Raw genomic sequence first — 27345 nt, forward strand, 5'->3', positions numbered from 1 at the left:
AATTAAAAAATCTATTTCAAGGTCTGGTGGTTGAAATTCTTTATTTCTTGGGCTTTCTAAGAGAAATGGTATTGTCCAAATTTTTTCTTTGGGTTGTTCTTTTTGTATATTTTGATAAATGTGGTTTGTATTCAAGCATTTTGTTTTGATATTTTTATTGGTTTGATTTGTAGTGTTAATCTCGTTTGTTTCTTGCGTCGTTGGTGTGGAATTTATGGGTGTAGTGTAATAATTTTGAAGAAATTCTGATTGATTTTCATATATATGTGATGGAAAGGGTTGTTCATATATGACAGATTCATAGTCATTTTCGACTTTTATCATATTGATAGCAAGAGTGTTTTCAGTATCACTTTCTGAATCTGATGATGTACAGTTTATTTGATTGAGTTGTAACGTATCAGTTACTGTGTCATCAATACCTGGGGGGTCTGATGTTGTTTCTGGGTTAGCTTGTACTTGATTGATTTGTCTTTGATGTTTAGGTGTACTGCTTCTATGACGATTATTAGAGTTATTATAGTGATTATTATTCCGGTGTGGTGATTGGGAATAATTTCTATAACGATTATTATAACTTGGGTGTCGATTTTGTGAATTATTTCGCGATCTGTTTTGGTAATTATTGTTTGGTCTGTTATAGTTCGATCTATTATATGAGTTATTCCTTGATCGATTGTTCGGGTAATTCTGGTTTCGGTTGTTTGAATAACTTCTATTTCTATTATAGGAGTAGTTTCTATTCCTATTGTATGATGAATTTCGTGATTGGTTGTTTGGATAGTAGTTATTTCTTGATTGGGAATTAGATCTAGAAACAAATCGTTGTGTATTTGAATTTGATCTGGAATAGTTATTTCTACTATTTGGTCTATTGTAGTGATTTTGTGATGAGTTTTGTGTATTTCTTCGTTCTGGTGATCTTCCTCTATAACTTGAGTTATATGGGGATTGATTTCTTGTATAACTTGTATTGTTCGGAAGTGGTTTTCCTGAACTGTTGTTGCTGTATACATTTTTGTTTGGTAGATTTTGATCTTTTTTCATGTATTGATAGAATGATTTATTTGGTTCTTTGTATTTTTGAGGTTTATTTTGACTATCTTGCTGTTTTTGTCTACATTCGGAAATACTATGTCCGTATCGGCGGCAATAATTACACCATTTTTTGAAAGATGGTTTGCCTTTAAAGTTCGGGTTCTTTTCGTAAATATTGAGTATTTCAGTGATTTTTTCAACGAGGTCTGTTTCTGATTCCTGTATATTATTAATATTAGTGGGAGTCGTTTCAATTTTGTTAACGTATTGTAATTTCAGATTTTCCGTTTCTTCTAGTTTCATCGTGATTTCTGCTTGTTCTAATTTGTCTACTAGTTTTCGAAAATCTAAATCGGGTTCTCGAATTGAAGAAGGATGGGATGCTCTCTTTTTTATTGCTATTTTCCTTAATTGTGGTGTTAAGGTCATCATTAAGATTTCTGTCATCTTTGTGTTTTTATAGTCATGTGTATTTAGTGAATATGCTTTTCGAACTAGTGTTTCGATTCGTACTGCTATTTGCTTGATGGTTTCGTTTGGTAATCTGCGAATTTCATTACATAAAACTCTTTGTTGTTGTTTGTTTCTTTCGGAGTCAAACATTTTTGAAAATTCCTGTGTAAACCTTTTCCAGTTTGATTTTATTTCTAAAGGTAGTACTGAAAACCATTTTTGGGCTGCGCCATCTAAGGTTGTTTGTATTAACGCTGTGCGTCGATGTATCCAATTTTGATGTAGTGGCGTATTAATTGGTTCAGGTCCAATATTTAAAATCAGGTTTGCTGTTACTACATTTAAATAATCTTCTACAGAATATTCAGGGTCTGTTCCTGTGAAAACCATTAAAGGTTTGTTTGATGTTATTGATGATCCACCCATAAGGTATGGATTCATTGTCATTTGTAATGATTCTGCTGCATTTGGCATTTGAGAAAAATTTGAAAGTTGGTTTCTTGTTATTTCATGTTGTTGGAGATAATATGGGAGTGGTATTTCATTTTGCATTTGTGATGCTTGATACGAGTGTGCAGTCATTGGATTTTGTTGTTGAATTGGTTGAAAAGATTGTGTATTAATTGGATTTTGTTGTTGAATTGGTTGTTGATGTTGTGCATCTATTGGTTGTGGAGAAAGATTTCTATGATTTGTACGTGTTCTCTGTATTCCTTGTCTACGATATTCTTGAGTATTTTGTGCAAATATATCTGGTTGTAAGAAATCGTCATCTGAGGATAAATAATCCATTTGATAAGATGTTTGTTTTTTATTTTTATTCTGTTGAAAAAATGGGTAATTTTCACTGCGATCCTGTGGAGGATTTGGTTGAAAATTTTTGGAATTATATTGGGCCGTTGGGTTATCCCAGTTTCGAGGTTTTGTATATTGATCAAAATTCCTTTGTGGTTGATAATTTGTTTTTGATGGATGTGTATAATTATAATTATGGTCTGCAAAGTTGTTTCTAGTGAATGTTTTGCGTGTTTTTGATGGTATTGTCATGGGTCTGTATGTTTGGTAATCCATATGTGAGTATTTAGGGGCAACCGAAGGTTTAACGGTTGATTGTAAGGTTACCTGTGTTTGTGAAGGATTTGTATTTCTTGGTGTTGTTAAATTTGGGCGTATTGGTGAAATACTTTGTTGTGTAGTTGTTGTGTGTACAATTTCTTCATTTATGAAGTGTGATGGTGTCTGGATATCTTGTTGAGTAAGATTCGTAGTTCCATTGAGGTTTTCGTTGTGTATGACTGTCGAGTTTAAACTATTATTTTGTGTATCGGGTAAAAATGTATTATAGTTTAATGGTGTTGCATCAATTGTTAATGGTATTACTCTTACATAATCTCTTATGTAAGATATTGTACCTATTGCTTGACTTGAGATTGATTGTGGAAAGCTTATAAATGCGGGATGAGACCATTCGGGGTCCCAAACATAATCTGATTGTTCTGTGACAGCGGTATCATCGTTCGAATTTTGGGGTCTAAAATTTTTTCTTGCTTGTGCAATTAAATCAATATTGTGTGTGAAATAATCTATTATGAACCATGCTAAAATTTTTTGTAAATCGTGTTTGGTATGTTGTGAAACGTCGTCTTTCGTGAAATTTTCTTTAATGATGTTTAAATAACTAGAGAGTAGTGTGATTTCATGTCGTACTTTCAAATGTTTAGATGTTTCTGTCGGTGAGACATTTGTTAGTGGGATTTCGTTTTCTAATATCGAAATATAACTATATATTATTGCGAAAACTTCATTGGTGAATATGGAGTTTGCTCTTTGTGAGTTTTGGTATTGGATGCTTTTTATATATTCTGAAAAAACTTTTGAAAATTCTAAATCAAGATCGTCTGTTTGTATAGTATATGTTCTATTATTATGGTTTGGTGAGGTGAATTCTATAGAGTAGATTCCATACTGTTGTGTTATGTTGCATATATCTTTTAGATAGTGATCTATGATTTGTCTTTTGATTTTTACATCGGGGAACTCTGTTTTACATGGACTGATTCCGGGTTCAAATAAGTTTACGAGTAAATTTTGACAAAATATGTGTTGTCCTCTATCAGTATCTGCATCTACTATAAAAGGAAAGATTTCATCATCATCTGGAGTTTCGTCACCTGGAGTGTGCGTTGAGCTCATTTTTTCGTTCGATGACTGTCAATATGTAATTATTAATGTGTCGAATTGGTTGATTCCAATTGTATAGATGTACTGGTTTGTGTTTGTACTGCTTTTTTATTCTTCTTTTTCCTCTTTGTGATGAATTTGAAGTTGTTTCTGAGTCAGAAAAATATAATTGATCGTGAAGTGGGTAATTTTTATCTATTGATTCTTTTAGTTTGTAAAGTTCGTCTAAACTGTTGGTTTCTGATTCTGAAAATGCGTTTCGGTTTTTTGAAAATCTTTTTCGTGTTATTTGTCTTTGTTTAGTTATTATTTTCCTCTTTAGTGTTTGTCGTTTTGTTCGAATGTATCCAACTGTTTGTGTATGAGGTGTGATTACAAGGTCGTATTTTTTGTTATCTATTTCACAATTGTGTAAAATGATTGTTTGTTTATTTCCTAGGTTTTTAAATGACATAAGGTTTAGAATGACGGATGCAAAAAGTTGTTAAATGATTTCTATTTTCTTAAACTGTTAGTTCTTACGATTTTTTGGTTAGCTTAACCTGGGTCTATTTGTTCAGGGTTGGAGAGAAAAGTATATCGATTCCGAAGAATGATTTTTACTTTCTCGTGACTAGTATAAGCTAAGGTGTTAACTTACTTAATCTTACTTAGGGGTAGTGATTGTGTTCAAGGGTTGGAGAATAGTAAATCGATCCACAAGGTTCAGGTATAATTAGAACGCGAGTAGTTCGTTAGATACTATTTTAAACTTACTAAGTCTAAGATTTATCCTGGGTCTGGTAAGAGGGGGGGTCAAGTGAAGGATGAATAACCGAAGTTCTTCACTGTTTATCCTAATTTGAATGATTAGTTTTGTTTAAAAATTTCTATTAGTCTTGGGTCTTTAGAAAAGGTTGGGTAGTGAATCGACGTTTGAGGTCGTTAGACACTAATTAAGTGGGTGGGGGAGAACAAAGTTGTTCTGTTTGATCCAAGGATAAGCCTTGATGATCAAATTTAAAATTTAATTAAGTAGAAAATGATTTAAGATCCAAGGATAAGCCTTGATGATCTGGTTTTAAAATTAAGTGAATTTAAGTTTTAATAAAGTTTTAAATGTGTGTAAAGGAAAGATTTAGTGTTTTATGATGTTAGTGAGTTGATGATTGCTGTTATGTTTTAGATGATGAAGCTGGAACAACAGGATGATTTATGATTACTAACCATTTATTGTCATGCTACTAATTTTTATTTTTATTTTCCAATAAATATTTTTCAAACATGTTTTGTATATTACTGCAGAGTTTTAGGAAAACGATCTTAGATCTTTTTATCAATCGTTATTGTATAATATTAATTTTGTTTAGCGCCTGAAATGATTTTGAAGAGTAACTTCAAGGTTTTATGTTTGCAAATGGAAATCTAAATTCATTGCAAGTAGTATTCGAAATATAAAAGTTTGTTCTGGCTTTTGCCGAACTATCATATAACTATACGGCAAGTTTCTACTTTGTCGTATGTCGTCTTTGGTTCGAGGTCTTCTTCCAATTCCGGGTAGTTCTATTATGGTTCGGAATATTGGCTCTGATCTATTGAGTCGGAGAGACATTTCAATTAAATTATTGTCGTATAACATTTTGTAAATGTTTTTGTCTAATTTCTAATCTATTTTTGGTTAATTCTAATCTAGTAAGGTCTTGTTCGAGACTTATGGTCGCACCAGATGAGTTAGGACCGAAGTGTAACTCATAGAGTAATTTCGGATAGGGTACACCGTCTGCTCGTCACGCTATCTTATTTTCGGCCGGATAGATTCGTGCAACTTCTTAGTCTAATACCGATCCTAATCTTACTCTTATACTATCTAGTCTCAGGTTGTTTAACTAGTCTCTGCTAGGCTCAATAGATCTAGGGTATACTGGTTTATTGCGGCTGCTGAAGTGCTCGGGAGAGTCCAACTAATTTCTAAGTTAAATTCAAATCTCTCTGGTGCTGAAATTACAAGTAACTTCAGCACTTACAAATAAGTGGGTTGTTAGTTAGATGGATCATGATTGGTTAATATTAAATACTTTACATTGGTAAAACATTTAATTTATCCAATCATAAAATATAGTTTAGATCAGGTTCCATAAGGCTTTATAATTGTTTGTAGAAGCAGGCCATAAGAGTAAACGAGTCAAAATTTCTTTTTTACAGTAGTGGAGATTTACATAATTTTTGTCGTACTCGTTGCAAAGGGTGAAACTATACGCCAGAAAAAAAAATTTTGGTTCTTTTGGAGATAGCTATTGCGCCAAGTAATATAGAGAATTTTGTTAAATTCTTTAAAAATAAGAAGCGTTTCTTAAAATGCGTGAGAAAATTGGGTTTTCATTTTCCGATTCAAGGCGAAGCACAAAGTTTTCAAGCGATTTCTACTATTTGCAACTACGAATAGAGATAAAGGAGGAATAATTACATAATATTTTTTTTCGTTGTTTTACTTTTATTTTGTCTATAGTATCCCAACTTAACTTTTCACCTCCTTTTTTGAGGTGTTAAGAGAGTTTGCATGAGGGTTGTAATGAGCCTCATGAGGAGTTATAAGATTGGAGCAGGCTTTAGGCCAAGAATTATTAATGAGGTTGGGAAGGAAAAAAGATTTTGTCAACAGACTTTTAGTCCTATTGGGGCTTTAAAGTTTTGTGTTTTCCATCCGAACAAAAAAAACTCAATAGTCTTTGTGTTTGGTTGATGGATTTTACCTCTAAATCTCAATTCGAGCTCTTATCTTTAAAGCAGTAGTTAAATTCTTTCAACAGTTAAAATTGCAGCAGCACAAATAAATTGTAATTTTTTACAACAGGAAAAACGGCTGAAGTTGTGGGCAGTCTTCAAAAATAATGATGATTTATCAAAATTAAACCTCAACAATACAGCCATTTTTCTGTTGTTCTGTCGTGCAGGAGTTAGTCTTGTAAATTTGACAATAGCATATAATTACCCGGCTTGACCTCCATAGACCGAAAATGCTAATCATACATTTTCATACACTTAGTCTATGGAAAAATGCTAGTCATACAATTTTCATGCATTTTTGCAAAATGAGTTTAATCGAATTTCAAAGGTAGGTATTTTATAGTTGTTTTGGTATCGAAATTGGTATCTCTTCATAAAAAAAAGGAAAAAAATTGGTATGAAAAAAATGCTAACCATACAATTTCCATATATGGAAATTGTATGATTAGAATTTTTTAAAATTTTTTTTGTAAAAAAAAGTTTTGAACAATCAATTCGACTGCTGGCAAAGCATTTAAGCGTTTTTTGGGCTGCAACGACTGAAAATTTTGACTTTTTTTTATTTTTGTTTTCTGATGAAAAAAAAACAACAGTCTTACAATTTCCATATATGGAAATTTGTCTGACTAGCATTTTTTTGATGGCGACGACAAAAAATTTTCGACAGTGCGTTTTTCAAAGTGTTTTTGAAATTGCCTCTAAAAATTTGTTGTGTTTTTTTTCAACCGCAAATTGATTTTCGTATTCAAACGAATATTTTTTGAAAAAAAAATTTTGCATGCAAAATTTAATTTTTTTTGTGTATAACGTAGTCCTGGATATACTAATATTGGATTTTTTTTCCTTTTATCTTCATAACTTTTTTCGAAAACGCTTAAAACTCCTCTTTCTTTTGTATGACATGTTTTTGAAAGCCTTGATCAATGTCTGGTAATTTAAAATTCTAATTTTAGAAATAATCATCTTTGAAAATTATTGCCAAAGTTTAAAAGTTCATTACTTTCGTTATATTATTTGTCTGAGACAGAAGTAACACATATCAGGCTGTTTCCAATGCATTTTTAATGCGAGAAGGCCAAACCGTTGGTTACTACGTTTGAGTAATCAAGGTTTATGTCATTTGTGTTCGGCTACGAACACAACCAAAAAATTTTGAGAAATTAAAATGTAAAAAATCAATATTTTTGGTTTATGGAAAAATGCTAGACATACAATTTCAATATATGAAAAAATACTAATCATAGACCTTTCATGCAATTTTCTGTAAGTATGGAATTGCATGAAAAATGTATGACTAGCATTTTTCCATATATGGAAATTTTATGACAAGTATTTTTGGTCATCCCGGGTATTTGTGGGGCACATTTGAGTATGATTGCAATTTTCGTATCGTCAGGTAATTGTTAATGTTGCAAAAATTGAGGTATTCCTTTATGAAGATTAACCAGTATTCTAAGCCCTTTGTAGGATTGGAATGATAATCAAAGCTTTCCTGTTTTCTTTGGAACTCGAGACTGAGCAAATTTTTGGAAACAATTGACTTGATTCTTTGACTAATTCATAGCTTTGAGCAGGAGAATCCAAAAAAACAGCAGAAAATGGAGAACAGCTGTTTTTGATACTCTCACCAACCACATTGTCTAACGATCAGTTAAAAGTTGCTCGTAATCTTTAAATGGAAAAAAGAGCTTGAGTAGCAAATGGAATCATGTTTTCGTTTAGATCTCTGTAGAAATTGGAGAAATACCTTGGACCATTTTTAGAAGCGTTTCTTAAAATAAGAAGCGTTTCTTAAAATGCGTGAGAAAATTGGGTTTTCATTTTCCGATTCAAGGCGAAGCACAAAGTTTTCAAGCGATTTCTACTATTTGCAACTACGAATAGAGATAAAGGAGGAAAAATTACATAATGTTTTTTTTTCGTTGTTTTACTTTTATTTTGTCTATAGTATCCCAACTTAACTTTTCACCTCCTTTTTTGAGGTTTTAAGAGAGTTTGCATGAGGGTTGTAATGAGCCTCATGAGGAGTTATAAGATTGGAGCAGGCTTTAGGCCAAGAATTATTAATGAGGTTGGGAAGGAAAAAAGATTTTGTCAACAGACTTTTAGTCCTATTGGGGCTTTAAAGTTTTGTGTTTTCCATTCCAAACATCCATTGTCTTTGTGTTTGAATGATGGATTTTACCTCTAAATCTCAATTCGAGCTCTTATCTTTAAAGCAGTAGTTAAATTCTTTCAACAGTTAAAATTGCAGCAGCACAAATAAATTGTTGTAATTTTTTACATCAGGAAAAACGGCTGAAGTTGTGGGCAGTCTTCAAAAGTAATGATGATTGATCAAAATTAAACCTCAACAATACAGCCGTTTTTCTGTTGTTCTGTCGTGCAGGAGTTAGTCCTGTAAATTTGACAATAGCATATAATTACCCGGCTTGACCTCCATAGACCGAAAATGCTAATCATACATTTTCATACACTTAGTCTATGGAAAAATGCTAGTCATACAATTTTCATGCATTTTTGCAAAATGAGTTTAATCGAATTTCAAAGGTAGGTATTTTATAGTTGTTTTGGTATCGAAATTGGTATCTCTTCATAAAAAAAAGGAAAAAAATTGGTATGAAAAAAATGCTAACCATACAATTTCCATATATGGAAATTGTATGATTAGAATTTTTTAAAATTTTTTTTGTAAAAAAAAGTTTTGAACAATCAATTCGACTGCTGGCAAAGCATTTAAGCGTTTTTTGGGCTGCAACGACTGAAAATTTTGACTTTTTTTTATTTTTGTTTTCTGATGAAAAAAAACAACAGTCTTACAATTTCCATATATGGAAATTTGTCTGACTAGCATTTTTTTGATGGCGACGACAAAAAATTTTCGACAGTGCGTTTTTCAAAGTGTTTTTGAAATTGCCTCTAAAAATTTGTTGTGTGTTTTTTCAACCGCAAATTGATTTTCGTATTCAAACGAATATTTTTTGAAAAAAAAAATTTTGCATGCAAAATTTAATTTTTTTTGTGTATAACGTAGTCCTGGATATACTAATATTGGTTTTTTTTTCCTTTTATCTTCATAACTTTTTTCGAAAACGCTTAAAACTCCTCTTTCTTTTGTATGACATGTTTTTGAAAGCCTTGATCAATGTCTGGTAATTTAAAATTCTAATTTTAGAAATAATCATCTTTGAAAGTTATTGCCAAAGTTTAAAAGTTCATTACTTTCGTTATATTATTTGTCTGAGACAGAAGTAACACATATCAGGCTGTTTCCAATGCATTTTTAATGCGAGAAGGCCAAACCGTTGGTTACTACGTTTGAGTAATCAAGGTTTATGTCATTTGTGTTCGGCTACGAACACAACCAAAAAATTTTGAGAAATTAAAATGTAAAAAATCAATATTTTTGGTTTATGGAAAAATGCTAGACATACAATTTCAATATATGAAAAAATACTAATCATAGACCTTTCATGCAATTTTCTGTAAGTATGGAATTGCATGAAAAATGTATGACTAGCATTTTTCCATATATGGAAATTTTATGACAAGTATTTTTGGTCATCCCGGGTATTTGTGGGGCACATTTGAGTATGATTGCAATTTTCGTATCGTCAGGTAATTGTTATTGTTGCAAAAATTGAGGTATTCCTTTATGAAGATTAACCAGTATTCTAAGCCCTTTGTAGGATTGGAATGATAATCAAAGCTTTCCTGTTTTCTTTGGAACTCGAGACTGAGCAAATTTTTGGAAACAATTGACTTGATTCTTTGACTAATTCATAGCTTTGAGCAGGAGAATCCAAAAAAACAGCAGAAAATGGAGAACAGCTGTTTTTGATACTCTCACCAACCACATTGTCTAACGATCAGTTAAAAGTTGCTCGTAATCTTTAAATGGAAAAAAGAGCTTGAGTAGCAAATGGAATCATGTTTTCGTTTAGATCTCTGTAGAAATTGGAGAAATACCTTGGACCATTTTTAGAAGCGTTTCTTAAAATAAGAAGCGTTTCTTAAAATGCGTGAGAAAATTGGGTTTTCATTTTCCGATTCAAGGCGAAGCACAAAGTTTTCAAGCGATTTCTACTATTTGCAACTACGAATAGAGATAAAGGAGGAAAAATTACATAATGTTTTTTTTTTTCGTTGTTTTACTTTTATTTTGTCTATAGTATCCCAACTTAACTTTTCACCTCCTTTTTTGAGGTTTTAAGAGAGTTTGCATGAGGGTTGTAATGAGCCTCATGAGGAGTTATAAGATTGGAGCAGGCTTTAGGCCAAGAATTATTAATGAGGTTGGGAAGGAAAAAAGATTTTGTCAACAGACTTTTAGTCCTATTGGGGCTTTAAAGTTTTGTGTTTTCCATTCCAAACATCCATTGTCTTTGTGTTTGAATGATGGATTTTACCTCTAAATCTCAATTCGAGCTCTTATCTTTAAAGCAGTAGTTAAATTCTTTCAACAGTTAAAATTGCAGCAGCACAAATAAATTGTTGTAATTTTTTACATCAGGAAAAACGGCTGAAGTTGTGGGCAGTCTTCAAAAGTAATGATGATTGATCAAAATTAAACCTCAACAATACAGCCATTTTTCTGTTGTTCTGTCGTGCAGGAGTTAGTCCTGTAAATTTGACAATAGCATATAATTACCAGGCTTGACCTCCATAGACCGAAAATGCGAATCATACATTTTCATACACTTAGTCTATGGAAAAATGCTAGTCATACAATTTTCATGCATTTTTGCAAAATGAGTTCAATCGAATTTCAAAGTTAGGTATTTTATAGTTGTTTTGGTATCAAAATTTGTATCTCTTCATAAAAAAAAGGAAAAAAATTGGTATGAAAAAAAATGCTAACCATACAATTTCCATATATGGAAATTGTATGATTAGAGTTTTTTAAAATTTTTTTTGTAAAAAAAAGCTTTGAACAATCAATTCGACTGCTGGCAAAGCATTTAAGCGTTTTTTGGGCTGCAACGACTGAAAACTTTGACTTTTTTTTTTATTTTTGTTTTCTGATGAAAAAAAAACAACAGTCTTACAATTTCCATATATGGAAATTGTATGACTAGCATTTTTTTGATGGCGACGACAAAAAATTTTCGACAGTGCGTTTTTCAAAGTGTTTTTGAAATTGCCTCTAAAAATTTGTTGTGTTTTTTTTTAACCGCAAATTGATTTTCGTATTCAAACAAATATTTTTTGAAAAAAAAAATTTTGCATGCAAAATTTAATTTTTTTTGTGTATAACGTAGTCCTGGATATACTAATATTGGATTTTTTTTTCCTTTTATCTTCATAACTTTTTTCGAAAACGCTTAAAACTCCTCTTTCTTTTGTATGACATGTTTTTGAAAGCCTTGATCAATGTCTGGTAATTTAAAAATTCTAATTTTAGAAATAATCATCTTTGAAAATTATTGCCAAAAATTAAAAGTTCATTACTTTCGTTATATTATTTGTCTGAGACAGAAGTAACACATATCAGGCTGTTTCCAATGCATTTTTAATGCGAGAAGGCCAAACCGTTGGTTACTACGTTTGAGTAATCAAGGTTTATTTCATTTGTGTTCGGCTACGAACACAACCAAAAAATTTTGAGAAATTAAAATGTAAAAAATCAATATTTTTGGTTTATGGAAAAATGCTAGACATACAATTTCAATATATGAAAAAATACTAATCATAGACCTTTCATGCAATTTTCTGTAAGTATGGAATTGCATGAAAAATGTATGACTAGCATTTTTCCATATATGGAAATTTTATGACAAGTATTTTTGGTCATCCCGGGTATTTGTGGGGCACATTTGAGTATGATTGCAATTTTCGTATCGTCAGGTAATTGTTATTGTTGCAAAAATTGAGGTATTCCTTTATGAAGATTAACCAGTATTCTAAGCCCTTTGTAGGATTGGAATGATAATCAAAGCTTTCCTGTTTTCTTTGGAACTCGAGACTGAGCAAATTTTTGGAAACAATTGACTTGATTCTTTGACTAATTCATAGCTTTGAGCAGGAGAATCCAAAAAAACAGCAGAAAATGGAGAACAGCTGTTTTTGATACTCTCACCAACCACATTGTCTAACGATCAGTTAAAAGTTGCTCGTAATCTTTAAATGGAAAAAAGAGCTTGAGTAGCAAATGGAATCATGTTTTCGTTTAGATCTCTGTAGAAATTGGAGAAATACCTTGGACCATTTTTAGAAGCGTTTCTTAAAATAAGAAGCGTTTCTTAAAATGCGTGAGAAAATTGGGTTTTCATTTTCCGATTCAAGGCGAAGCACAAAGTTTTCAAGCGATTTCTACTATTTGCAACTACGAATAGAGATAAAGGAGGAAAAATTACATAATGTTTTTTTTTCGTTGTTTTACTTTTATTTTGTCTATAGTATCCCAACTTAACTTTTCACCTCCTTTTTTGAGGTTTTAAGAGAGTTTGCATGAGGGTTGTAATGAGCCTCATGAGGAGTTATAAGATTGGAGCAGGCTTTAGGCCAAGAATTATTAATGAGGTTGGGAAGGAAAAAAGATTTTGTCAACAGACTTTTAGTCCTATTGGGGCTTTAAAGTTTTGTGTTTTCCATTCCAAACATCCATTGTCTTTGTGTTTGAATGATGGATTTTACCTCTAAATCTCAATTCGAGCTCTTATCTTTAAAGCAGTAGTTAAATTCTTTCAACAGTTAAAATTGCAGCAGCACAAATAAATTGTTGTAATTTTTTACATCAGGAAAAACGGCTGAAGTTGTGGGCAGTCTTCAAAAGTAATGATGATTGATCAAAATTAAACCTCAACAATACAGCCATTTTTCTGTTGTTCTGTCGTGCAGGAGTTAGTCCTGTAAATTTGACAATAGCATATAATTACCAGGCTTGACCTCCATAGACCGAAAATGCGAATCATACATTTTCATACACTTAGTCTATGGAAAAATGCTAGTCATACAATTTTCATGCATTTTTGCAAAATGAGTTCAATCGAATTTCAAAGTTAGGTATTTTATAGTTGTTTTGGTATCAAAATTGGTATCTCTTCATAAAAAAAAGGAAAAAAATTGGTATGAAAAAAAATGCTAACCATACAATTTCCATATATGGAAATTGTATGATTAGAGTTTTTTAAAAAATTTTTTGTAAAAAAAAGCTTTGAACAATCAATTCGACTGCTGGCAAAGCATTTAAGCGTTTTTTGGGCTGCAACGACTGAAAACTTTGACTTTTTTTTTTATTTTTGTTTTCTGATGAAAAAAAAACAACAGTCTTACAATTTCCATATATGGAAATTGTATGACTAGCATTTTTTTGATGGCGACGACAAAAAATTTTCGACAGTGCGTTTTTCAAAGTGTTTTTGAAATTGCCTCTAAAAATTTGTTGTGTTTTTTTTTAACCGCAAATTGATTTTCGTATTCAAACAAATATTTTTTGAAAAAAAAAATTTTGCATGCAAAATTTAATTTTTTTTGTGTATAACGTAGTCCTGGATATACTAATATTGGATTTTTTTTTCCTTTTATCTTCATAACTTTTTTCGAAAACGCTTAAAACTCCTCTTTCTTTTGTATGACATGTTTTTGAAAGCCTTGATCAATGTCTGGTAATTTAAAAATTCTAATTTTAGAAATAATCATCTTTGAAAATTATTGCCAAAGTTTAAAAGTTCATTACTTTCGTTATATTATTTGTCTGAGACAGAAGTAACACATATCAGGCTGTTTCCAATGCATTTTTAATGCGAGAAGGCCAAACCGTTGGTTACTACGTTTGAGTAATCAAGGTTTATGTCATTTGTGTTCGGCTACGAACACAACCAAAAAATTTTGAGAAATTAAAATGTAAAAAATCAATATTTTTGGTTTATGGAAAAATGCTAGACATACAATTTCAATATATGAAAAAATACTAATCATAGACCTTTCATGCAATTTTCTGTAAGTATGGAATTGCATGAAAAATGTATGACTAGCATTTTTCCATATATGGAAATTTTATGACAAGTATTTTTGGTCATCCCGGGTATTTGTGGGGCACATTTGAGTATGATTGCAATTTTCGTATCGTCAGGTAATTGTTATTGTTGCAAAAATTGAGGTATTCCTTTTTGAAGATTAACCAGTATTCTAAGCCCTTTGTAGGATTGGAATGATAATCAAAGCTTTCCTGTTTTCTTTGGAACTCGAGACTGAGCAAATTTTTGGAAACAATTGACTTGATTCTTTGACTAATTCATAGCTTTGAGCAGGAGAATCCAAAAAAACAGCAGAAAATGGAGAACAGCTGTTTTTGATACTCTCACCAACCACATTGTCTAACGATCAGTTAAAAGTTGCTCGTAATCTTTAAATGGAAAAAAGAGCTTGAGTAGCAAATGGAATCATGTTTTCGTTTAGATCTCTGTAGAAATTGGAGAAATACCTTGGACCATTTTTTTGATGAGATGAGTTCTGCTGCTGCTGCTGCACAATTAAAGTCAACAACGAGCTGATCAGCCTGCCCAATTTTCTTCCTCTGTCTCAGGTCGTTTTTGGTCGTTCAGGGATTTGATTTTGTTCCTGAACTTCAGATTTAGAATAACAGTCGTGATTATTTTGATAGTCCTCAGTATCATTGTATTGAGTAGATGATTCGTTTTTTCCCTCACCATCAGTGTAATGATCTTCTTTTTCGGCAATGATGGTATCGTGATGAGATCCATCGTTCAGATATGAGTAAAAAAAATTGACGGCTCTCTGCCCTCAACAGAATTAAATGACTTTGCAGAGACATGTCTTGTCTCGATGTCCTCAAAGCAGTTGCTGGTAATAACCTGAGTGGTTGAATTTGCACAATTTACTTTTTTGTCGTAATCGATTCTTCCAAAATGAATTTTTATGGGATTAATAGAGCAATCATTATGCGTGTTTTTTCGTATTTTCAGAGCAAAAATTTTGTACTTGTAGGGCTTTCAACTAATGAATTTCACTCCTACTCGCATGTTTCACTCTTCTACTCGGTTTGTTCCTGCGTCCCTTACATTTACAAAAGATAACCCTGCTAGAAAGTTCAAATCATTTAAAAAATGCAGTGAATTCCCGGTGTCAGATTTGAGTTTTCTATTTCGAAGTTTAAAGTCAAATTCTCAGGTTTGGTCAGGCCTCGATTATTGGTTTCGCAAACCCTGGTTCGAGATCATTTGAACATGTTTTTGAATGCCTTGATCATTGTCTGGTAATTTAAAAACTCAAATTTTAAAAATAATCATCTTTGAAAATTATTGTTAAAGTTTAAAGTTCATTACTTTCGTTATATTATTTGACTGAGACAGAAGTAACACATATCAGGCTGTTTCCAATGCATTTTTAATGCGAGAAGGCCAAACCGTTGGTTACTATGTTTGAGTAATCAAGGTTTATGTCATTTGTGTTCGGCTACGAACACAACCAAAAAATTTTGAGAAATTAAAATGTAAAAAATCAATATTTTCGGTTTATGGAAAAATGCTAGACATACAATTTCAATATATGAAAAAAAACTAATCATAGACCTTTCATGCAATTTTCTGTAGGTATGGAATTGCATGAAAAGTGTATGACTAGCATTTTTCCATATATGGAAATTTTATGACTAGTATTTTTGGTCATCCCCGGTATTTGTGGGGCACATTTGAGTATGATTGCAGTTTTCGTATCGTCAGGTAATTGTTATTGTAACAAAAACTGAGGTATTCCTTCATGAAGATTAACCAGTATTCTAGGCCCTTTGTAGGATTGGAATGATAATCAAAGCTTTCCTGTTTTCTTTGGAACTCGAGACTGAGCAAATTTTTGGAAACAATTGACTTGATTCTTTGACTAATTCATAGCTTTGAGCAGGAGAATCCGAAAAAACAGCAGAAAATGGAGAACAGCTGTTTTTGATACTCTCACCAACCACATTGTCTAACGATCAGTTAAAAGTTGTTCGTAATCTTTAAATGGAAAAAAGAGCTTGAGTAGCAAATGGAATCATGTTTTCGTTTAGACCTCTGTAGAAATTGGAGAAATACCTTGGACCATTTTTTTGATGAGATGAGTTCTGCTGCTGCTGCTGCACAATTAAAGTCAACAACGAGCTGATCAGCCTGCCCAATTTTCTTCGTCTGTCTCAGGTCGTTTTTGGTCATTCAGGGATTTGATTTCGTCCTGAACTTAAGATTCAGAATAACAGTCGTGATTATTTTGATGGTCGTCAGTATCATTGTATTGAGTCGATGACTCGTTTTTGCCTTCACCATCAGTGTAATGATCTCCTTTTTCGGCAATGATGGTATCGTGATGAGATCCATCGTTCAGATATGAGAAAAAAAAACTGACGGCTCTCTGCCCTCAACAGAATTAAATGACTTTGCAGAGACATGTCTTGTCTCGATGTCCTCAAAGCAGTTGCTGGTAATAACTTGAGTGGTTGAATTTGCACAATTTACTTTTTCGTCGTATTCGATTCTTCCAAATTGAATTTTTATGGGATTAATAGAGCCATCTTTAAGCGTGCTTTTTTCGTATTTTCAGAGCAAAAGTTTTATACTTGTAGGGCTTTCAACCAGGGGCGGATCTAGGATTTTCTCGAGAGGGGGGCGGATTTTCAAAAAAAAATTCGAAAATTTTGTCGACCTTTTTTTTAGGTCAACCGAATTGATTTTTGAGCTCTCCCTAAGCATGGTTTAGTCCCTTTTTTGGCAACATTTTCTGCGCCGCAGGCAAAAAATTGAAAAAACAGTCCAAAAAAGGCGTTTTTAGGCACTTTTTGGAAAATTTTGACCAAAAAATTGCGTTTTTTCGGCGCGCGCTCCCCCCTCAAAAATAGAATATATTGGCGCCAAAGGCGCCTTTAGAAAAATTTTAGGGTCGGTGGGCCAAAAATGGATTTCTTTAAAAGTACCAAAGGGGGACCCTTTGGGTCGGCAGGGGGTCAAATCCCTGAGTAGGGGGGGGGGGATAAGACAAAAGCCCCCACCCCCCCCCCCCCTAAATCCGCCCCTGCTTTCAACTAATGAATTTCTCTCCTACTCGCATGTTTCACTCGTCTGCTCGGTTTGTTCCTGCGTCCCTTACATTTACAAAAGATTACCCTGATAGAAAATTCAAATCATTTGAAAAATGCAGTGAATTCCCGGTGTCAGATTTGAGTTTTCTATTTCGAAGTTTAAAGTCAAATTCTCAGATTTGGTCAGGCCTCGATTATTGGTTTCGCAAACCCTGGTTCGAAATCATTTGAATGTAATTTGAATGCTTTTCCATCTAGGTGAAAATGAAGATGTTTAGTTCTCTGGCCATGTGATTCTGGTATGTGGGAAATAGTGTTATTGACTCTTGAAGGTCCTTCGAACTTTAAACAGTCTTTTTCAGGTTCCCTTATGAAAGTTGAGAGTTCATGCTGCCATAAATGTGTTTTTCCAACACGGTAGCAGCCAAATGGTTCGCATAATTTGCGGTAGCAACCAAATGGTAACCATAATTGTCCGCTCAAATCTTGAGCGGTTTTTGAGCGGGATCTCGACCCGGGAGATGAAGCAGCTAGGTTTCGAAAACTTCCAAGAAGAAACCGGAATGTTTTATTTTTGTTTTAATTGAACATTAGTTTGAATTTTGTTGCGAAATTTGAACTTAACAATGGAGGGAACGACCAGTTTATAGAGCCCATGTCTATATTTTCAAATTTGCAAAACTCAGTAATCAAAGTTGATATCAAATGAGTTGAAAGTTTCTCGTCAAATTTTAAATTCTTTCAATCTTTTTAGCCAACATTTTAAGTATAACTTACAAAACTGCGGAAAAATACGCCACCATTTTTCTCGCCAGATAAATCCAATGCTTGAGTCCTGATCATTCTTGATCAGAGCGGCGTTCTTTTTTTGCTGATTTTCAAAAGATAGAAGGCGAATTGTTCTACAGCTAAGGGCAAATAGTTGGTATAAAATAACGATGCACTCAGCTAAAATGGTCTATATTTAGTGCATTTGTTATCAGTCAGTAAAAGTTGCTGAGTTCTCATTGCAAATAGAGAATTGGGCCTTCTTTCTCATCATCAATTTGGACCGTGTCATTCTTGATAGAGTCTTTCTTTTTAACGCTGTTTTGTGCGCTTTTTTGAGTGCATTTCTTTGACACTTAAATCAATCTGCTGAAGGGTCTTTTAAAATGGATATAGAAGGATTTTTACGATGTTCAGATCTTTTAAAGTACGATTGGGAATAGTTGCTGCAGGCGAAATTTTGAAAAAACATACCGTTTTTAGGCTTTTTTGGAAACTTTTGGCCAAAAAATCGTTTTTTTTGGCGCGGGCTCCTCCCGCAAAATTGGTCGCGCTCTCCCCCTTTTTTGGCGCGCTCTCCCCCTTTTTTGGCGCGCTCTCCCCCTTTTTTGGTGCGCGCTCCCCCCTCAAAGGCGCCTTTAGAAAAAATTTATGCAGGTCAGTCAGCCAAAAATTGATATCTCAAAATAGTACAAAGGGGGACTCTTTGGGTCGGCAGGGGGTCAAATCCCTGAGAGAGGGCGTCCGCTACCCCCCCCCCCCCCCCCAGCCCCCTTAAATCCGCTGGTGCTACTACTGATCGGAAAAACCATCCAAATTGATTTAAATTGATTTTTTAGACACTTAATTTGATCCAAAATTCTTTAAAAAAATCCATTCAAAATCCATTTTAGTTTGTAAAATGTACATTGTTTATAGATTTGGATCGATTTAAATCTATTTAAATTAATGCGAAACCATTTTCGTCAGTGCAGTCAGCACTGTAGCTTGCGTTCGTTGATTTACACAACTGTGCTTATTCTGCCTAATTTGCGTTCAATTTGTCCTTCACCTGAGATTTTGCTTGAGCTGTTTTCCGAATTTGTAGCATGTTGCTCGTTTTGCATAGTTTAGTTCTCATTTCGCTGAGACCTCCCAGCTCGATTAATTTCGAAAAATTGAGTGTTTTACATCTAAAAGTACTTTTCACTAAAATTAAATCAGATACTTGTGGGTTGAATGATATTGATTTTGTCTCGTTAAGGGTTGGGGATATGATGGAATAAAGCACATAACTCCCCTTTTTGTTTCTGTTCAAGCCCTGTATGGTGACAACGCGATCAATATCATCGACGATGCGAACATGGCTTCAGAAATGATACAGGCACTCGGGTTCGAGCAGAATTCGGCAACTGTCATCCATCTACATGACAGAGTAGGGCGCAGAATTATGTTCAAATTCGGAATTGTGAGTCCTTTTAAACTACAATCATTCCTTTTAATAATATTTTATGACGTAGCAAAAAGCTGGGAGGTTCGTAGTCTATAAGGATTTTTGATTTTTAAATTAGGCTACTCGTATGAGGGCGAATCCCTAAAAGTTCGGTAACGCGGTTGTCTCTGTCTGGGGATCGAGCCCCGGCTTGATTTTTTTTCAGAATGTTTGAAGTTTTAGAAAAAATCACAGAAAAAATTGGTTAATCGGACTTTTATTTGTCTGCTTATCTTTTACTGCTTAGTTGCCATATTGTAGGATTTTTTTTTGGTGTGGCCAGCAGTTTTTTTTCCTAGATGCAACTTTTTTTTAATGTATTTCTGTAATTTATAAAATAATTGCCCGACATTGTATGTTTTCTTTTGTTTTAACGCTGTTTTGTGCGCTTTGTTGAGTGAATTTCAAAATAATTCAAAAATTTTGCCGATTTTTTTAGGTCAACCAAGTTGACTTTCTGAACTCTCCCAAATGATTCTAAAGACCCTATTTCGACAAATGTTTCTGCGCCGCAAGCAAAATTTTGAAAAAGGCATTTTTAGGCACTTTTTGGAAAATTTTTACAAAAAATCTTTTTTTTTGGCGCACGCTCCCCCCTCAAAATTGGTATATTTTATGCCAAAAGATTTATGGGGGTCCGTCAGCCAAAAATAGATATCTCAAAATAGTACAAAGGGGGACTCTTTGGGTCGGCAGGGGATCAAATCCCTAAGAGAGGGCGTCCGCTCCCCCCAGCTTCCCCCCCTAAATCCGCTGGTGGCTTTACTGAGTCGGAAAATCCATCCAAATCGATTTAAATCAATTTTTTAGTCACTTTCAAAAAAATTTCGTGCAAAACAAAGTTTTAGAAATTAAAATTTTTTATGTCAAAAACTTGATATGCCATGTTTTTTGTTTTTAGCGCATTGAGCGGCTTAAAGTGGCATTTTTGGCTCAATGAACGCATTATTGGCTTTTTGGCTGCTCGTTAAAACTTAAAGACTTATTTAATGATGTTTGATGTGTTTCATGACTATTTTCTGATTTTTTTCTTCAATTTTTACTCTTTTTTTTTCAATTTTAGCATTTCCATCTTTTTCGCTAGTTTTCAGTGCTGGGCTTGCGTTGAATCACAAGTGATGCGAAACGCCGCTTCGCTTCTGTGTTCCAATTGGAATTATAAACGCGCATTATATTTCGTTCTGAAAAAGCATCAGTGGCAATATAATTAATCTAATTGAACCGAAGCAAGCAGTTTGCTCTTAATAAAAGTTTACCTTGCCCCAAATCTGTCACTTTTCACTTAACGTAGCTCGTGTTATGATGAAAATTTATAATTGAAGTTTTTCTCGGTTTTTGAAAATACTTTATCAGATTTTTTGAAACAAAAAGATCGTTATATACGATACAGAACGCTCGAACATTCGATATTTTGCGCTGATACACAAGCAGTCTCTTTAATCCTACTTTCGAAATAAAAATAGAAAATTTATGCCTGTGATGGTTATTTTTATTCAGTCAATTTTTACTTTTAACCTATATTTTAGATCAACAACCTAGATTTACAAGGTTTTTCAACATCTGGAAAATATTGATATCAGGAGCTCAAATATATGGATAATTTCACCAGTGGTTATTTTTCGTAACGTTATGGACATTTGAAAATTGCTAATTTGGCCGGTTTGCATTATTTAAAGCGCAATATTCTGCGTTCTTATAACACGCGTATAAGATGCGTTCTTTGAGCATTCAAAATAAAATTGAGGCAAACCATTTGGAGTTATCATTAGCTAAGAAGCTGACTACATCCCTTTGTTGTTAACATTAGCGTTTCATTTAAAGAAAAAAATGAAAATAAACGTTTTCCAAATTTTTCGTCAATTTTTTGACCGAAAAAAAAACATAATCACCATTAAAAGGCTGCCAAAACTTTCAGGGCGGAACATTTTTGTTATTTTCATTGAGAGAATTTTTATATAATTCTACTATTATTTTTAACTATATATACAAAGTGTGATATATCAAAAATAAACCTCCGTAAATGCAATTTAAAATACAAAGTGATACATGCAACGTACATGAACGGATATTAAGAATAACTAAACTGCTCGTATATCAGCGCGCCGTGCCCTGAATGTTCCAACTGCACTTTAAGGCCAACTAAATTTCTTTGTGGTGCAAATATGGCAAAAGAGTCAATTAATTTTTTTTCATCAATTTTTCCCACGAGAGCTATAATGAACTACAAAGGGTTGTATTTAGCGCATGTCTATAACAATACGAAATGATTTACTTCTTAATTCTTAAAAGGGTGTCGAAAATTGACTAAGAACCGACCCAAGCATAACTATTCCGTTTTCTTTGAAATTCGGAACAACTAGCCTGCCTCAATGCAATTAAGAACAATTAATGTGCCAAATCGCCGCTGAAGTATTTTTTAAAAAGCTGTATCGCGCGTTAATTATCACAACTTGCCAAGTTGGCAATTTTCAAACCTGGTTTACATTGAAAAAAAAACTACAGGTAAAGCATCTTTTTAAATTTGAGCTCACAACATCAATAGTTTTCAGATGATGTTTAAGAAATCCCGTCAAAAATTGCAAGTTATTAAGCCGGAAAAAACACCGCGAGCACAAATATTCCGTCATTATATCCGAAAGTTGGAACAATTAACGTATGAAATTTGTGAGTTAAATACTTTTTGTTCTAGTCGGGTTGGATGCCCGGCTTCGTCGCTGGAGGAAGTACTGCCTATCTCGAACACGTCCCATTTGAATCATCAGGACTCACAGACGTTGACCTTCAAAAAATGAGGGACAAGTTTAAAGATCATTTCCCGAGATCTATGAAGGCGTTCCGAGTAGACAGCTCTTTGAGTCTGGGCCGATACGGTGTCATTCCGTTCGCATATCATCCCGACAAGTACACTCTTCTCCCTCAAGTGAACAGTCTCAAAATCAGTGAAGGCAACATGGACACAGGTAATACTAAACAAAAATAAAAAGCTTGTAATTCTTAATCAGGAGCGCTCCAGCGGTTTCCCTGAAGAGCTGAACAGCTCGTATGTTGGTCCTTTCCCTTGTGAATTAATCGTCTAAAAAGAAAAGCAGGAAAAAGCTACTATTGGGTAAGTAGCACAGATCTCTCAGTACAAACTCACTCATATTTGCATAGATTTTTTAGTAGGAAAAATTCTGATTTTCTTGAGTTATATACTATCTAAACTCTTTTTTAAAACTGCTTTTTTGGGACCTCTTCAATTATTGTGATCAGTAAGTTACAAACGATGACATCATCTTATATAGACTACATGAGATACAGTTGGGTTTTCTCGAGGGGTGGATCTCGAAAAAAATCCCGACTGAACTGATTCTCTTAAAAACGTCTGAGCAAACTTCATTTTTTCGGAGCGCGCTTCAGCCTCAAAGTTATTATACATTGACGCCAAGATGTCTTCATAAAAATTAGAAAAATAAATCAGAAAAAGACAGAATTATAAGATCAACGCCTGCATTTAGCCCTCTATGCCCGTATGTTTAGATAATCAGAGCTCGATCGAGTTTGAAAAGGCTTTTGTTTATAAAAATGAAACAGTTTTCTTTTTTCAAACTTTCCCCGCTTACGCAAAATCTAGTAAAATAGATGTTGAATTTTGCGTCTATTAACGCAATTTTTGGACCCATCATCTTACCTCAAGTCAACCTGAGAAATATTAAAGTGACGCGAACGCTAGGCTTTATTGGAAACTGGAAAAAATTATCAATTATCCAAAATTGGCCAAACTAGCATAGCGGTGTCGAAACAATCATAGGTGAGACAAATTTTTCAATTTTGAGATCAGTGCATCAAAATTTTTCAGAGTGTGTGAGGTTATCTGTATCAAAAGATGAAGCTTTGAGTGTTCTGATTGCTCCTTGAAGTCGCTGAAAATTTTTTTTGATTTATAATTGATGAAACAAAATGTTACTTTTCCATTTTTTTTATTTTTACCCCCTTTTAGCGCATCTGTTGCTCTGGCTCTCCCAATCTTCAAAGAACACCTTCAACCCAGAGAAAGTTTGACAGATTTTTTATATACCATCAAGAAGATGTTTTTGTCTTTAGGTCAAATGTGTAGAAAAATATTTCACCTGTAATTAATTTTACCAAAATTATAAAGATTTGTTTTTGGGACCACTTTTACGGCTATAATTAAAATTTGGATGATAAATGCGCTATACATTTCGTTCTTTTAAAGAGTATGTGGAAAAATAATTTGAACTGAAGCAAGAAAGTTGGTTAGAAGCCCTCATAGGCGAAGGACCGAATGGGCAAAAACAACAATCAGCTAATCAGATTTCAGTGTTTCCAAATTTGGAGAAAAAAAAGCGTGAGAATCTCAAAGAAAGTAAGCATTTCTGTGGACTTAATATTAATATTGGTCGAATATGAAACGACAGAAAAACGCAAAACTTTCAAATTGTCATTGACCGCCGGCGTGTTGAAACAAATTTTATGTTTCAAGGGTTTCGTTATAAAGGAAGCAAAATACTGCTTCATTTAATTCTTTTTAATTGAACGGCAAATGAAAAGACTTCAATTTTTAAAAAGTCTTTCAATTTTTTTTTATTTCGCCCATGGGGTTTTCGCCTATTCGGTTTTTCGGCCATAAGAATAGCCGCCAGAAAATAATACGTTACTCGCGTGAAAAATATCATTTTATACTTAACGTAGCTTGTGGGGTGATAAAAAAGAAATAGAAGACTTGACACTTTTTCAAAATTCAATTTTTTTTGCAACAAGAAGCTTATGAAATACAATAAAAGACAGTCAGAACATTCAAGATTTTGCTGTTATATGCAACTAGTCGTGTTAATGCGACTTCCGAGGAAAGCGGAATAATTAGATTCTGCCGATTTTTTATTCAGTCAGTTTTTGACTTTATAACTGAGCTGAGCAATTTTGACGGACGTTTTTGCATCATCTGAAAAAATTTGTTATTCAAAGCTCAAAAAAAACCGCAACTGATAATTTTTTATAAAGTTACAGGAGTTAAAAATGGCTATGAATTGAAGAAAAACTCAAAACAATTTTTTTTCCATTTATTTTGTCAAAATTTTAAACAAAAAACATTTCAATTGGCCTTAAAGTGAAGTCAGATTATTCAAGTTTTCGCTCTGATTTACGTGAGTCTTGTTTTATTCAATTTAGAATTGTTTTACTTTCCGCTAAGGCCGAATTAGGCCGAAATATGACGCCTCAATTATCCCATATTGACCAGGTGATAACGTTAGAGAAAAAAAATCCATTTTTAAATTTCTTTTTAATTTTGATTTCAGTCAAAAGTTTTTCAATTTTGTATTTTTCGGATTTCGTCGTTTTCAAAAACTTGTCATAATTAGTTATATGAAAAGTCAAAACTTGTCTGCAGATAAATCATACCGAGCACAAATATTGGTATGACATGTATACAGAATGGTTCTCAACATACAGTATGCGTATGCGTATTGCTACTCATTCGTTGAAAACCTTTCAACGCAATCAGACCGGATATGAATATGATGTTGCAGTTTTTCACCTTCACCACCCAAAATTTCATTTTTCCTATTTTGTCGGAAGAGTTCTTTTTTTCCGACTTTTTAATTTTTTCTAAAGGTGTGCAAAAGGCAGTTTTGCTACATTTCTCGCAAAACTATGCATGCAATTCAAATTTTTTGGCTCTTTTTTTTTTCCTCCCACCTGCGAAATTTTACCAGTAGACCTATTGTTCGCATTGTCCGATTGCTACAAAAATTGGCATGGAGACTGATTAGGCCGTGAAAAACATATTCGGTCTTCATACATAACCTTGTAAAACCCCTCGTTACACCATACAATTGATGCTTCAGTGAGGATGAAGAAAAAAAGCTAAGTTTTTCTATTAAGTCATTTAAATGTTCAAAGTGATGTTCTTCTATTAAGTCACAGAGAAAGTTCGCTATGTTCAAAGAGAGATTAACAATCAATTTGTTACTAAAAAAAAGGTACAAAAATTATCCGGGAAAGTTTTAGATACGCTACTGCTGCCAGTAAAGTAAGTCTAAGCCAAAGCTAATGGCAAGAAAACTTTGAGCTAAAGTTTAGGCATAGTGATAAAATCTGGCCGAAAACTGAAACCGATTTCCTACGAACTTGATTGTCTATGACTATGTGACTTAAAATCTACTCCTATTCGAGTCTCAGACATCATTCTAAGACCTGAACGTTCGACCGAAAAGTTCAACCAAGACTGTTTGTTTCAGTGCGCTTGTTTCGAACGAACTTTAAACTCTATTGAAAAAATGGATAAAATTTACAAAAAAAACATTTAATTTCAAAGTTTTTTCAATTTGTGTTTGTAAATCATCCCCCTACATGCTATTTAATGTACGATTAAAAAATACATTTCGCATATATCAAGGCAAAAACTATTTGTACCTTTTTGGAACGATTTTTAAGATATAATAAATATTCGCTTACGCGTTATTACCACGAAATCGAGCGGTAATTATCGCTTGTTAATTATAACAATTTTGACAAAACCCCCATGAGTGCGCAAAAAAGATCACAAAAGAAATATCTTTTTAAGTTTGAGCTCAGGACAACAGTGTTTTCCAATTTTTTTTAAGATCCGTCAAAAATTGTTAGTTAAACAGTTGAAACTTGTTTGGAGAAAAAAAACCACCCAAGCACAATAAAGTCGGAACCTTGAGTGCCAAACTTATCAAAATGCTGAACGATTAATCAGGGCAATAACAACGGTTTCCAAATACTTATTTTATTTAATTTGGTCTTTTATCGTATTTTAGTATTTCCTTATTCGTCATGGGCGTATCTAGGATTTTCTCGAGGGGGGAGGGGCTGGCGGATTTCCAAAAAACTTTCGAAAAATTTGTCGACCTTTTTTTTGAGTCGACCAAATTAATTTTTCGAGCTCTCCCAAAGCACAAAAAAGTCCCTGTTTTGCCCATAATTTCTGCTCCAAATTTTTTGTTTTGGCCAAAGTTTTGAAAATTGGCGCGCGCTCCCCCATCAAAATTAGTATATATTGGCGCCAAAGGCGCCTTTAGAAAATTTTTAGGGTCCGTCACCAAAAATGGATATTTCAAAATAGTACAAAAGGGGGACTCTTTGGGTTGGCAGAGGGTCGAATCCCTGAGAAAACGAGCGTCCGAATTCTGTACCTTACAACTTATTTTCCCCTCCGCCTTTTGCAAAAAGAGGAGAGTGAAGTTAACAAGATCCTCGGTGTTTGCTTTTCTTCTGGGGTTATTCCTCTAATTATTTTTTGTTTTCAACCACAGTGGAGTCGATTGAGAGTCCAGTGAATGTATTCGATGGACAAGAAATTGTGGGTTCAGAGATGCTACAGTTCTTCAACAAACACGTCAATGCCTCCATCAGAGGATTTACCATCTACGACCACCTCAAGAAACGCCACTGTTTCGAGCCATCTCAGATTCTTTTTTTGGAACCAGACAAGCTCTACTCGCTTCAAGCATTTGTATTCAATTAGCTGGGTTGACAAAAAGTTCTACTCATACAATTCCCAGTTATGGCCTATACATTATATACATTCATCATATTGCATATGGCACACTCTTTGACTAGCTTTCTCCTGATTTGGTTTGCATTGGTTGCAACATAAATCCACGACCTCGAACCGGGTCCTATTATGAAACTG

At 33.5% G+C, this 27345-nt stretch overlaps 1 protein-coding gene across 1 annotated transcript in view; it reads left to right on the forward strand.

Annotated features, from left to right (window-relative positions):
* LOC134839716 (uncharacterized) overlaps positions 1-20625 on the forward strand; it is a 91514-nt gene extending 70889 nt beyond the window's left edge. Inside the window, exons 7-8 of the mRNA XM_063855338.1 lie at positions 19458-19661; positions 20587-20625. Coding sequence (XP_063711408.1) covers positions 19458-19661; positions 20587-20625 — 243 coding nt within the window. The remainder of the gene's footprint in view (positions 1-19457; positions 19662-20586) is intronic.
* Positions 20626-27345: the final 6720 nt, after the last annotated feature.

The sequence above is a fragment of the Symsagittifera roscoffensis genome, chromosome 2 (assembly GCF_963678635.1).
Source record: "Symsagittifera roscoffensis chromosome 2, txSymRosc1.1, whole genome shotgun sequence".
Taxonomy (NCBI): domain Eukaryota; kingdom Metazoa; phylum Xenacoelomorpha; order Acoela; family Convolutidae; genus Symsagittifera; species Symsagittifera roscoffensis.